This window comes from Lemur catta, chromosome 10, assembly GCF_020740605.2.
Source record: "Lemur catta isolate mLemCat1 chromosome 10, mLemCat1.pri, whole genome shotgun sequence".
Lineage (NCBI taxonomy): Eukaryota > Metazoa > Chordata > Mammalia > Primates > Lemuridae > Lemur > Lemur catta.
Window position 1 is genome coordinate 9,636,138 of NC_059137.1, and position 14,028 is coordinate 9,650,165.

Consider the following 14,028-nt stretch of genomic DNA (forward strand, 5'->3'; position numbering starts at 1 on the left):
ACTACCACCTTTAAATATAAAATGGGCTAATACTACCTTCCTAATAGAGGTGTTGTAAGCTCTCAGTAAGCCACTGTACACGAAAGGACCTACTAGCACAGGGGCTGGCCGAAGTGGGTAGTCAGTCTGCCCTCTTCTGCTAACAGTGAGTGTTAGGAGAAGATGATACACAGTGCTAATTTCCTTTTATGGAAATCTTTTAGTTGGTTAAAACAGACAAGGGTCTCCTTGTGATAACTCTAAAGCCTTGGACAAATAGTTTCTCTGGAGAATTGTATATACATTAGAGTAGTATTTTTGTTTATTTTGAGCTGTCTTGTTAAGGCAGGATTTATATGCTGGTGATGATGTAGGACAGCAATCAGACAGTGTTTTCTGCCTTTGACAGTTGGTGTGATAGTTTGCTTCCAGTGAAGTTTGACTCACTGTATCTGGAAGCTGTCAGGGGTGGGAGCATGAAAAGGTCATGACGGATGGCTGTGGATGAGTGGTGAGGGGAGAGAGCCGGTAAAGGAGACAAACAGCCTCCCTTGTTTCCGAGGGAAGGAGCTGACCCTGGCTGCGCCAGGCCAGCCCCACGCGCTCTTCCTCACCTGCCACAGCCGGGAGAGGGAAGCCTGCTGGGCCCCAGCTTGAGAGTGGCCGGTGGCGTGATGACGCTCCTGCCTGCTTCCTTGCAGCTCAGGCCTGGGGTGCTCGAGAACTGCTAGAAGGAAGCATTCTTCAACTTAGGGTCACTTTCACCATTATCAAGACTTCAGTGTACTTGTCCTTCCCCACATTTTAAAAGTTGGGAAAGGGTACTTAAGTCTGAAGTGGAAACCAAAAAAAAATATGTCAACTTTTAAAGTGATATTTGTTTTTATTTTTGGTAGAATTTTTCTTTTGGAAAAATACAGAAAAGGAAAGAATGTAATCCCACTAACCAGAGTTGACAACTCTTACCAGTTTGGAACATATCCTTTTGGTCTCCTTTTTATAAATGTTTTTCTCATCCTTTTCAATTGTGTCATAAGAATTTTTCTAAGTCAAAACTTTTCTTATGCATAATTTTTCATGATTATATTGTATTCCATCATGGTTGAATTAACTACTCCTCTATTTTTGCCCATTTCAGTTGGAGAAATATAAATTTAACAAAAGCCAACTTCCCTTATTTCCTTGGAGATACATTTATAATTTGAATTACTTAAAATGGCACATAAGTGATACTTTAAGGAATACCTCTGCCTTTCCTTCAGTGACCTTAGATAAAAACTTTAGCAAGGAAACCACAATCATGCTCAGTGGTCAAAAAGAAAGATATTGATTGGATTTTAGCCCCAGTTTGCCATGTATGAACAGAAATAGATGTATGCATTTATTGGCATATTCAAACATTTGTTTATTCCTTGGTGAAAGCTGACAGAGGAGACTGAAGACTGTTCAGGCATAGTTCCTTATTACATTGTCTTGACTCAAACAGATGAAGCTGTGTGGAGCAGTGGAAAGAACAGGGCTAGGAAAGCAGACAGCTCTGAGTTTTGAAGTGGCTTTTCCACTTAAACGCTCCCTGACCTTAGACAAGCACCTTGGGTTGCTTCTGCAAGCATGGTTCTTGCAGAATGGTGTAATGGCTGAATGGTGTAATGCAGAATGGTGTAATGGTGTAATGAGCTGGGTGATCTTAGGCAAGTTACTCAACCTCTCTGTGTTTGTGTTTCCTAGTCTATAAAATAGGGATGAACATTGTAACCAACTTCGTGAGGTTGTGAGGAGATTTGAATCAATGGATTTCTAACCATGCTGGCACATAGTTGTGGTTATACTTTAGGTGCTCAGCGAATGGTGTCTATAATTGGCATCATAAATGTCAGGCCTAAGGAGAAGGTTGTGCCGAATGATTCCTGGTTTCTGAGCCCACTGAAGCAGGAGCCGTAGTGAGCCTGCTAGGGTTGTACGTTTGCTCTTGGCCTAGGCCTTTGCCTTGAGGAAAGTGAGCCACAAGGAGCGTGCATGCAGCTCTCCTCTTCTCTTAGTGCTCTTCCGTCACAGGGACACAGTGATGCTTCTAGCCCCCTAACCCACCCACTCCCCTCAGCAGCAAGGAAGTGGCAGTGACAAGTGAGTCACAGTTGCACTACTTGTCCTACCCACTTGAAAGCCGCACCAGCCTGGCTTCCACAGCTTCCTCCTCCTCCCCTCATCACCACAGTGGTGCCCCAGGATCCCCTCTAACTCCTCCTTTTCCCTCACACCCCACATCCTGTCATTTGCCTAGTCCTAGTGCTTTTGTCTTTAACCTGCTTGTCCTCACCGCACCCCACCCAACTCTTTCTCTCTTCAGCAGTGGAGTCTGGGTGTGCTGAGGGAGATGGGCCCCCACCATGGACTGTCTCGGGCCCTCCAAGCCTGTAATCAGAGGGCTGCCACTTGGCCAGCAGGAGAAAAACAGGGTCCTGTATGGCTGCATGCTCTGCTTTAAGAAGCTGAGACTCACACAAATCTCAAGTAGGGTGAGATTATTTAATGTACAAAAGGATTTTTCTCATCAGGAAAGATTCTCCTACAGGTTGCTTTAAATAGTGACTCCTCTAGGCAGGCTAGTGTTTTACAGATCATTAACTACTTGACTGAAAGCCTACAGGGCAGAGAAACTTAAAACTAAAGTGTTGGGAGCCCCTGCCAATTACAGATCAATTCAAAATGAAGATAAAGTATCTCTGCAACTAGAAGTCAGTGGGGAAAATGTGATTCAATTCAGAAAAAAAATCTGATTTACACACAACTTTTTTGAACACACCAGTTATTTAAATGGTGTTCCACCTGTCTGCTCATCTTGAACCTATTGCATCCCTTTCCCACATCTTCATCCCCTAACCCCAGTCTTGGGGTTCCCCTCAGTGAACAGTGACTGCACAATAACCCCAGGAAAGGGCGTCATTGGCAAAGTGTTCTTATGGCCGTGAGAGCACAGGCAGTTGATGCAGAGATACAGCCTGTAATGGATGAACTATACAGTAACAATTTGCAGATAAAAATAATAGAAGTTAAAGTGTACTATACATGATAAAAGAAAGATGAAAGAGAACGAGAGTCTGCTACATCTGAGATGGTTACAAAAGTCCTGCTTTGTGAAGTAGGCTCTGTTGAAAAGATTGATGCAATGGGGAGTGACCTTGGCTTGGAGCAGGAGCTGGTGATGTATGTATGAGCATCCCTCTGCTAAATGGACCCAGATTTGTAGCACTAATATACATGGGAGCCCAGAACCAAACTCAGTACGGCAATAAATCAACAGCCACTTTGGGTGTCATTTCTGGTTTATATTCCACTATTGTTCTATCACTTTAATTCATGTCACTATCATCTTTTCATCTGGAACAGTTTTATATAATTTTCCAGTGGAGTTACCTGACAAATCCTATCAAATTAACAAGGTACGTTAACAATATTGACTGACTACGGCTTCAAGAGTTGCAGGGCCATAGAACAAAATTTTAAAACCGTGTCTCTCTGGTGATGATTTTTCCCCCCTCTCTTTCTGAGAACAGAATGTGGGGCAGGGTTTATTTCCACATAAGAGATATGCACATTTATTTTGCTCTGCTTGTTTTGACTTTTGTAAATGTCAAAATAAGCAGAAGGAGAGGAAAACATGCATGCACGCGCGCGCGCGCGCACACACACACACACACACACACACACACACTCTCTCTCTCTCTCTCTCTCTCTCTCTCTCTCTCTCTCTCTCTCTCTCTCTCTCTCTCTCTCTCTCTCTCTCTCTCTCTTGCTACCAACCAACCACCATGGCTTAAGTACTTTTATTTTTTCAGGGAACTATAGAAATGTCCAGATCCTTAACAATTAATGACCAAATTGGAGGCAAGAGTGTAACTAGGTAATTGTAATCTATTTTAAGTGAAATGTAATAAAATTGGTCTGATACATTCTCACCCTCCTGAAATCATCTAGACCTGAACGTCCTGAGTCAATTGGACTTACGACATTATGCCTAATTGAAACATGATGTTCCTGAAATATGTCTAATGACAAATTCCAACATTCGATTGGTAAAAAAATACCAATTGTTCATCTTTACCAAAGACCACACAGTAATGACCAGGGTTAAGCAATTGTCACTGCATTTTCTCGTCTGAAGACAGCAGAGGAGTCTCTGCTAGTCTCTGCACATAGTCTTCTGCATTTGTCTAACTGGTATTTGGGATTTATTTATTTATAAAATAAAATAGAAATAAATGGAGTGTGTAGCAGACCTAATCGCTAGGATTTTGTTTGTATTTGTTTTCTTTTTTAATTTGCTGTTAGACTATGGTTGTTGGTGTGTGTGCATGTATATACATATATTTTTAGGTTTTTTTATGGGGGGAGTTAATTAGGCTGTTTCTTTTATCTGGTTCTTTTGGTTTACTGAGTTTTTTCACATTTTGTTCAAAAATTTCTGAGTGATTCATAGGATGAAATATGTTAACTCTGATTGTCTTTTCTGTTGCAGTATACACATTTGATTATTCTAATTATGTCTTACATCTTCATTTTGCTTTTTCTTGCTTTGACCTTGACCTTTAAACTATGCCCTAAAAATTAATTACTTTTAAGGTTCCACATGGGGCCCACCATAGAAGGTATATTAAAGGTTTTTGTCTCACTTCATGAACGTATTCCTCAATTTTCAGCAAAAGAGGGAAAACAGCGCATCTAGCCTAGATCATGTGTATCAGGCTGAGCACGTACTCCTCTGTAATACCAGGAAAGCAATTGTTCATTTCCATACTTATCCCTGGACACCTCCCATACCTGGCGTTACCTTTGTTCTATGAACACCTTTATTCCCAGTCACTGTACAACATGTTATGTCTTTCACAGCTCTAAAAATGAAACCCTGCAGTGCCAGTATTTAACATTCTTGATTCCTGCTATAAAGTCTTTGTTGCATAAAGCTCACACCCAGTGCTACGTCTCTCTGTCAGCAGAAAAGCAGTGACCCCCACAGTCTGAAGCCAGGCTCTAAGACTTGAACTTGAAAGGTTTTATGTAAAGGACCTTTGGATCCTCCTGTGACTTCCTTTAAATATAGCTTGGATAATTATTTAGTGTCACAAAAAGGAAGAGATGGATTCTCCACCTCCCATCTTTAGTGTGTAAGGTTTTTCCAGATCAGAAACTGTTCGTGGGTAGCTTAGTTATTGAGGCATAGGGGATGTTACAGATGTATCTGTCCACTCCAGATCTTCTACTTTAAAAAAAAGAGAAAAACATGGATCAGAACTGTTTTTTAAGTGAACTTTATGGTTTATTTCATTATAATATAGAGGTAACATACAGTTAACAATATGTAGGTAAACTCTATTATTGTATCTTATACCTAAGAAAGTGTGTTTCTTAATACCTTTTCATACAGTTTGGGTCATTTTCTCCACCCCAACTCACCCATCCAGAAAACCAGACTGTGCAGCTTCTGTGTGCCATTTGGAATCTCCTTATGTCTGTCTTAAGAAACCCATGGCATTCCCCAAAGCCCTAAGAAAGAGCTCATGTTCGTCCAATTTAGGATTTATAAAACAGGTCAAATGATTACACTGAAATCACTTACACCTTCCACTTCTTATGGCTTCTTTTTTATCCTCCCCTTCACTTTACAGGTATCTCTGGAGACAAAGTAGAGATAGACCCTGTTACAAATCAGAAAGCCAGCACTAAGTTTTGGATTAAGCAGAAACCCATCTCAATCGATTCTGACCTGCTCTGTGCCTGTGACCTTGCTGAAGAAAAAAGCCCCAGTGAGTAGTCCCTTTTATTTATGTCTCCTTTCTCTCTTTCCTCTCTCTTCCCCTCTGTGTGCTGGGTGCCAGGAGAATATATTGCCACCGTGTCCTTTTTTCCTTGGGTCTTTTTAATTCATTACCAGAAATTTCTTTTAATCAAACGGGATTGTATTATGGTACCCAGAGCCTGACATGAGCCCCATCCTGGCTGGTCTTGATGGCAGCAGAGAACCTTGCAGCCCTGTTCCTGACCTCTGCAGCCCAGCCCTGGGGCCTGGGGGAATAGGGCCAGATTTCTGCTGGGAATTTGCACTCACTAGAGCCCTCATTTCACTTTGTGCTCCCTTCTCATTTGGGGGACTTGACCTGTCAGACCTGGACCTGCCTGCCTTCCATGCCAGACCGAGGAAAGCAGGGCGATTTCCTGAGGCAGCTGAAGACATTTAGATATCCATCATGCTGGAAGTGTTAACACCTCCCCAGATTACTGGCAGCTGCATGACCTACCAGCTCATAATTAAACTCTTGTTGGGTCCTACAGAAGAGATTATTGCTGGGTTGGCATTCCTATGCTTAAATTATCAAGGTAGAATACAGTCCAGTTGTATACTTTGGCAATTGTATTTTTGCAGCTAAGTAATTGGGTATAGCGTTTAGATTAATCACTTAATCCTTTTTAGGCCTTGAGTCCTATCAAGGGGCAAAAAGGACACATAGATCACACTGAAATTCCTCCATGGAAGAAAAAAGTTTAAACTATATAAGGGTGTATTAGTTGCCTGGAGAAGGCTACAAGATAATGGTTCTCAAAATCTGGTACATACCAGCATTATCTGTGGAGCCTATGTAAAATGCAGTTACCCGGGGCTCACCCTAGTAGATTCTGATTTAGTAACTTGGGGTACAGACTGAGCATCTAATTTTTATTAATTCCCGATGTCCAGTGTCTACTAAATTTGAGAACAAATGTTATGAGGAATTATATACTCAAAAGGAACAATAAGAAATGTAAAAGCCAGCAAGTGTTTATAATATGGTTCAAATTTTTGAGATAATACTGACTAAACAAACGGGTCTGAAAGGGGCTTGCAGACTGGGTACATGCCACATTGCCTCATTTATGGGTGGGTGTTTAAATTTTCTGTCAAATGCAGCTATGCTGGGCTACATATTCTCCCCTTTCAACCCATTAGCCTACAGCTTAGCAAGAAGGGAGAACTTAGTGGAATACAGGGAAAGGAATCAGGCCATCCCCAACCCCTTCCCGCCATTCCTGCCATCCCAGTGAGGCCTCTGACTCTGCGAGAGGCTGGTGAGAAAATTGCCGGCTGCTCTGGGGACCTTGCCCTAAGGCTGCTGGATTCTCTCTGTCTTTGGATAAACATCTTCCTAATCCCACTCACTCCAGCTTGTCAGCCAAGAAAGATGCTATTGTTCTGCCACTTTTCTTCCCAAGAACCAAAGATGCTTTGAAAAGTAACATTTTGTTAATTCTCCATGTCTCTGAGAAATGAAGGGCAATCACTTGCATGTTGCATAGAGAGATAAGCTGGAGTAGAAAGGTCGGGAAAGAACTAGAAACAGGATTCAGGTTTTCCTTACACTCACACCAGGACACTCACTGTTCCAAGGAAGGTTGTGATGCAGGCACTGAAGGTCCAGGATGTAGCACACCCAGCCTAGCAGGAAATGAAGAAAAGATTCACAGCCACCCATCTCCCATTCCCTCGAGGGATCAAGTCAGTAGAGAAGTAATTATTACACATCTGTGTAAATGAGGCCAAGTCCCAGCATTGGGGATACAGGGCAGATGTGGGCCCTATCATTTCAGTATTGACAATCTAGTAAGAGTCTTTTGTCTTATTTCCAGATACACCAGATGGTTCTGTGTAAAAATTGCATGTGTGGGTCTTATAGGGGTTTCTTCCTCTTTCACTCTGGCTCTAGAGATCTAGAAATTGTGGCACTTTCCTGAGGCTCACTACCCCAGTAAACCTCTTCTTAAGTCCCTGTTCCCTATAGCAGTGCTTTTCAAACCATGTTCCTCAGCGCTCTAGGGACCTCAGGGGGGTGTGTATATAAGACAGGATTGGGCATAAAGTCTCCCCTTCAACCAAAAGGACTCTATGTTTTTTCTATTTAGGGATTCTGCATTTAAAAAGTCAGCTGATAAAAGGATTTTGCCGCTTTAAAAAAAAAAGATCTGAAAGTTAACAGGCTTACAGAATACAATTCAGACTCTTCAGCATAGTCTTTGCAAACATTGACAACCAGCTGACCACTCTGGCCTCATAGCCCGTAATTTCCCATCTCAAATTTGGGCTATGGTCACTGTGAGCTACTTATACACAATGCATTTTGTGCTTCTGCAGTTCCCACTGCTGGAATACGCCTTCAGCCCTGACCCTTCTCTAACTTATGGATGTTTCTACCTCCCCAAACTCAGCCCACTCATTTTTCAAGATCCAGCTCCAATGTCAGGCTCTCTCTCTCTGTGGACTTTGCCCCCAGAAGCTTGTACATAGCTCTAGTAAAACACCCCTGTGCTATATTTATTAATATCTATGTGAGGTCTGCCCCTCCCTTCCATCGTCATCTCCATACTAAACTGATTGACCCAGGAACTGGCTTCTGTATCCTCAGTCCCTAGCACAGTGCCTACAGAGTTGTCCTCGGTGGTTTGTTGACTTGAAATTGAACTCAAGAGGCTAAAATTTAGAAACCAAAAGTTATCTGACATAATTTATGTTGTAAAGTGCCCAAACAAAGATGTATTAAATGAATCAGCTTGATGCTATGTGTTTTATGATTTCCAGTATCTTCATCAAATTAATTCAGTGACTCAATCTAAAAAGTTCATTCTCAGACTATCATCAGGCTACAGAATTAATCTATGGGGCGTCTTCCTTTTCTTTCTTCCTTTTTTTTTTTAAAGGATTAATGGTAACCCTTTTTATCTTTTGTGTCTGTTGAACCTTAGAAAAAAGTTATTTTAACAACACTAAAGAAATGAAAGTCACTATATTTCATAAGTTTAGCCTGTGATTTTTATCAGCATAGTGATGTATGTTTGTAGCTGAGTTTACATCAAAAATTATTCTTGGGGCCTTCTTGAATGAATTATGGCAAAGAAAGAGAGTCTAGAAGTAGATAAGGTTTTTGATTTCTGCAATATATTTCCTTTTTCATGTTTTTATCTCCGTAACACAAGTGTCTTGCTGAAGACTGGAACGTGTGACCAACTGGAATAATTTAGTTGTGAAAACAGAGCAGACGTGTTATTAAACAGCCTTCTTTACAAAAAGGCATAAGTGTTGGGAGGATAATGAAGTTGTTCCCAGCCTTACTTGAGACGTGTTTGTCAGAATTTTGAACAGAAAAGAAATGGTTTTTAAAACCTTTGAATATGGCCAGTTTGCAGTGTTTATTGAGAAAGCCGCTGTCAAACCATTAATTTGGTCGTCATAAGGAACACAACTCAAGTTTAATTGATGCCATATCCAAAAAGTGTGTGAATAGCTGACTTGGCAAAGGGACTGAGCATTTGAATGGCTGCAGTGAAACACATAATTACACATATTGTAGGATCGGAAAGACCCGGGCTCTGAAGCCATGCTTCATAAATAGCAGTTCTGTGGCTCTCTTTCCTTTACCCTCGACTTCTCCCTCTTAGGCCAGGTTCTCGGAGGGAAGATTTATTGCTCTGTCCCTGTGAGTGCTTAAGGACCTGGAACTTAATGACTAAATAGATACATGCCTTTAAAAAATTGTACATATAAATATGGGCTCCTAAAAGAGTGAGTTGAGCAAATCTGTATTATCACAAGCCCTGAGATATTAAGAATAAATTCTGCCTTTCTAGATTTAAGGAAAAAAAATCCTGCTGCCATTATAATTATTATTATTCAATTCAGTGATTTCTCAGTCAGATTTTGCTACTTCTTAGGATATCTTTTGCTATTTTGAAAGATGTCACAAACCTCTAAAAGATGAATTAATATTCACTTTAACTGACCAAGGATGTTACAGCACATAGGGGAGGAGAATGTTTCCATATCACAAACTGCCATGTTTAAATTGTCTTATAGAAATTAATTTTCCATTCTTATACAGGTCTAGACACAGGCTTTGAATGCCATGGGCTCTCTTTTTAAGTGCTAGCCTTCAATTCCTACACTGAAACAAAAGCAAGGGACCCTTCTGTGAAACTGGTACCCATCAGAGATTCTCAGGCTATAGCTGAGTACCAGCCTCAACCATGGCAGGTCTGGTTTGATCAAAAGAAGGTTGTGCACATTTAGAGTCTTTAAAGGAAGCAGCCTATCATTAAGAAATCAGATTTAAACCTTAATAAAGTAGCTGTCGTCTTTATAGCTGAAAAGAGCTCTGTATCTCAATTAAGTACATATCATATAAAATCTTAAGGAAGCAACATAATAGAGGTAACCTGATTACGTTCTTTTGCAATAGTATAATTTAAAGGAAATCTGATTCTGTTGATGCTGGTTATGTTGGGGGGGGGTTTGTTTTGTTTTGTTTTGTTTTGTTTTTTATCCAAAACACTGTTTTGATACAAGATAGGAACTATTTGGGTTTAAGAGTTAACCACAACTGTAGAAGACTGTTAAACCCTTGTGACTAGAACCTGCTGAATATTTGAGATGAGACTCAGTTAAGGCTATGAGTTAAATTAGCTGGGCTTATTGGTGACCTCCCGTTTAAATGAATCTTTCTTTTCATAAGTACTTGACAAGATCTGTAAAGTAGTGTATTTAATTTACTAATTAAATTAAAGCTACTGAATAATGATTTGTCCACATTGATTTAGCTTAAATAGAAAAGATCAGCATTGTTGTGATCTTCAGCAACCTTAATGGCCAAGCCAGTTAGACACAAAGGCCTCTTGTGTTTTATAGGTCAGAAGTACGTAGGTAAGCCCAGGCTGTAATTGAATTGCCTGCACTGCACCCTGCAGTCGCAGATTTCCTTTGCCTTCCTGTTCCATTGTTGCACTGGGGCTTAAGAGAATGTTAACGCAGTAATAGGCACAGGGCCTTCCCCATTATACTTCTTGCTATCGAGCGGTTCTGCATGACTAGTTAAAGAAGATGGCAAGAAGATTAATGAAAGCAAGGCTAATACAGAAGGGGGTACTTTTGCAAGACTTCTACTGAGGAGATATTAGAGCTGAACCAGAGCTTGGCTTTTTCTTTATCCTGTGACCTTTGAACCTGCCTTACTGTTGAGAGCTGCCAGGGAAGTCGACATTTTGATTGATGTTGGTACACGAGTCAGTCTTTCCCATTGAATTCCACATCTGCACGAAAATAGCTTTTCCAGCAGAATTCATACTGGCTAGAAGTGATAGCCAAATTGATGGCTGAAATGCTTTTATGTAGTTTTCATTTAAACCTAAAGGTATTTGATGGTTTAATTCAGTATCCAGTTTTCATAGATTATACATGTTCACTTATATGTTCTTAATGGGTTCATCAACCCATAGTGAAAGACCAGTATTAAGAATGTTCATAGGTTTGCAAACAGAGCTCCGAGCAGGCTTTATGGGGGAGTAAAAGCAGTCATGAAACAAATCCTTCACTATCCTTAAAAAAAAAAAAAATCAGTCTGAAGGCCCAGGGAAACTGACTTCAAGGTTTGTGTAAATAAAGCAAACCATCTGGTTGTTTTTGGAAAGCTATAGGTGGAGAAGTCTGAAATCTTGCCTCTATACCCGAACTGAGACCCACCTCAGAGGCTGTCTTGACTCACCCAGATGCTGGGATCCCTGAACTTGTCCTTGGGACACTAACATTCCATCTCAAAGGGATTGTCATGGGCTACTTGTAATACTGCCGTGTGCAGATACAAATCTCTTCACATGTTCTCACTAATTCTGTTACCTTGTTTGTGGAGCTGCAGGCCTTACATGCGTGTGTGGTTGTGTGTGTCTGAATGAGCCACTGTATGCATCCCCACCTCCCCTCCCAACAAAGGAGAGCAGGGAGAATGGCAGAAGGATCGAGTTTGTTACTAAAATCAACCCGGGCACACCCCAGCCTATACACTGAATCCTCTGACCCCCCCCTCCCCTATTTCTCTTCTCCCTATTTGACAAGGGTAGTTCTAGCAGAGAACATATATACACACTCTCTCTCTCTCTCTCTCTCTCTCTCTCTCTCTCTCTCTCTCTCTCTCTCTCTTTCTCTCTCTCTCCCTCTCTCTCCCATCTCCCCCGAAGGATAGGCATTCTATTTGCTAAAGGAGGAGGTACCCAGGAATTTCGTCATATTTTTTAGATGCTCTCAAGAATGTGTGAAGGAGGAATGAGGGTGGTGTTAGCCACTGCTGGATGAAAAAGCTGCAGCCCCAAGGTGAACAGTTGGGCACCTATGGCCATGGTGGCATACTGTAGGCCCAGTAGGTAAGGCACCTGCATTTATGCTCCAGTAGACCTGCAGCCCAGGAGAGCTATAGCCCCTCCTCAGCCTCTGTCGACTCCCAGGAGGTCTGGGCACTCCAAACATTAGGTGGGCAAGCTATGTTTTGTTTTTATTCTCTGACAAGGACTTATTTCATAAGTTCCAGATCAAATACGGTAAGTACTGCCTGATTACAGAACACAATGGACTCTAACATATTAAATGCCCCAGTTATTGAATTGCCTTTTCATAAGAGTCCTCTGGAGCACAATCAGGAGCAGGCAGTGCCTCATCCTTTTAACAGATATGTTTCCTAGCCCTATTAAAAGGGGTCTTCATCTATCCTGTCAAAGGGAGTCTGCTGGGGTTTTTTAGTTTAATTACACTATCCAATTAAAACTCCTTGCTGCATTTGGATGTGCCTCTCCTTGGGCCTGAGTGGATATGACATTTACAAGGCTCGCTTTTCAAGCAGACAATAGTGTGATTGATGAGGTGCACATTCAGTGAAGGAGGCGAGTGCCTGTGGAAGTGCTGCTTAGTGCATTTTGATTTATTTATCATCTCCTTCCAAAACAAGGGAGCTGACGGGGAGATGGGTTTAGGCAACCAGGGGGACCACCTCAATATTTCCAAGTGTGTGGGAGGGAAAGACCTGGAGTGTGTCGTGGGATAAAGATGGAGAAAAACTATAAGTGTAGGGCCAGTTTGCATCATCTAATGTCAGATTCTGTTCTTAGTTTCTCTGACCCAGTCTGGTTTCCAGTAACCTCAAGCTACAATCTGCTATTAATAGGCCATCACTGTGTTTCAAGGAACAGTTTGCTGGTGCTGGATAGCACTGGTCCCTGAGAACTCAGCCAATCCACCATGCGACCCAGTTGACTGACCTGGTCATCATTTGCTGGCATCTGACTTTTGCACTAGGTATGCCAATTCATGCTCCCAGCTGCGTCCTCCGGAAATCCAGCAGCTTCTGTCCAGGATAGCCAGTACTTGATGACTCTTTCTCTCACCCTGCCTAGCCACGTTGAATATTTATTTATCTTTTATTTATTTTTTATTTTATTTTATTTTTTAGAGACAGGGTCTCACTCTGTCACCCAGGCTGCAGGGCAGCGGCACGATCACAGCTCACTACAACCTGGAACTCCTGGGCTCAAGCTATTCTCCCACCTCAGCCTCCCAAAGTGCTGGAACAACAGGCTTGAGCCACTGCACCTGGCCTATGTTGAGCATTTAAAAGTGCTTCTAGGCCAGGCACGATGGCTCACGCCTGTAATCCTAGCATGCTGAGAGGCCAAGGTGGGAGGATCACCTGAGGTCAGGAGCTTGAGACCAGCCTGAGCAAGAGTGGTACCATCTTTACTAAAAAGAGAAAAAAAATTGGCTGGGTGCAGTGGTTCATGTCTATAGTCCCAGCTACTCTGGAGGCTGAGGCAGGAGGATCACTTGAGCCCAGGAGTTGGAGGCTGCAGTGAGCTATGATGACAGCACTGCACTCTAGTCGGGCGACAGAGTGAGACTCTGTCTCAAAATAAGTAAGTAAATAAATAAACAAGCAAACAAAGCATGAGACTCTGTCTCAAAATGAATAAATAAGTAAATAAACAAACAAGCAAGCTAACTTGCTTCTCGAATTTGGAATCAGCCAAGAGCAAACGTGGCTCTTCAACAAAGAGAGATGGAGGCACAGTGGAGAAGTTCTCAAGGTTGTAGTGACAAGGCAAATCTCACTTCTTGCTCTCAAACTGCTATTGCTGTTTACCCTCAGCAAACAATAGATGCGACCAACGCGCTGGTCTCTGTAGCTCCTAGGAAAAAGGTGTTGCAGTACAGTGGTC

At 41.9% G+C, this 14,028-nt stretch overlaps 1 protein-coding gene across 6 annotated transcripts in view; it reads left to right on the top strand.

The window, feature by feature from the left end:
• The window catches only part of MAPKAP1 (MAPK associated protein 1), a 231,711-nt gene that overhangs the window by 198,636 nt on the left and 19,047 nt on the right, over positions 1–14,028 (top strand). For all 6 annotated transcript variants that reach the window (XM_045563651.1, XM_045563653.1, XM_045563654.1 and 3 more), the window contains one exon: positions 5,643–5,780. In XM_045563651.1, the coding sequence (XP_045419607.1) occupies positions 5,643–5,780 (138 nt within the window). The remainder of the gene's footprint in view (positions 1–5,642; positions 5,781–14,028) is intronic.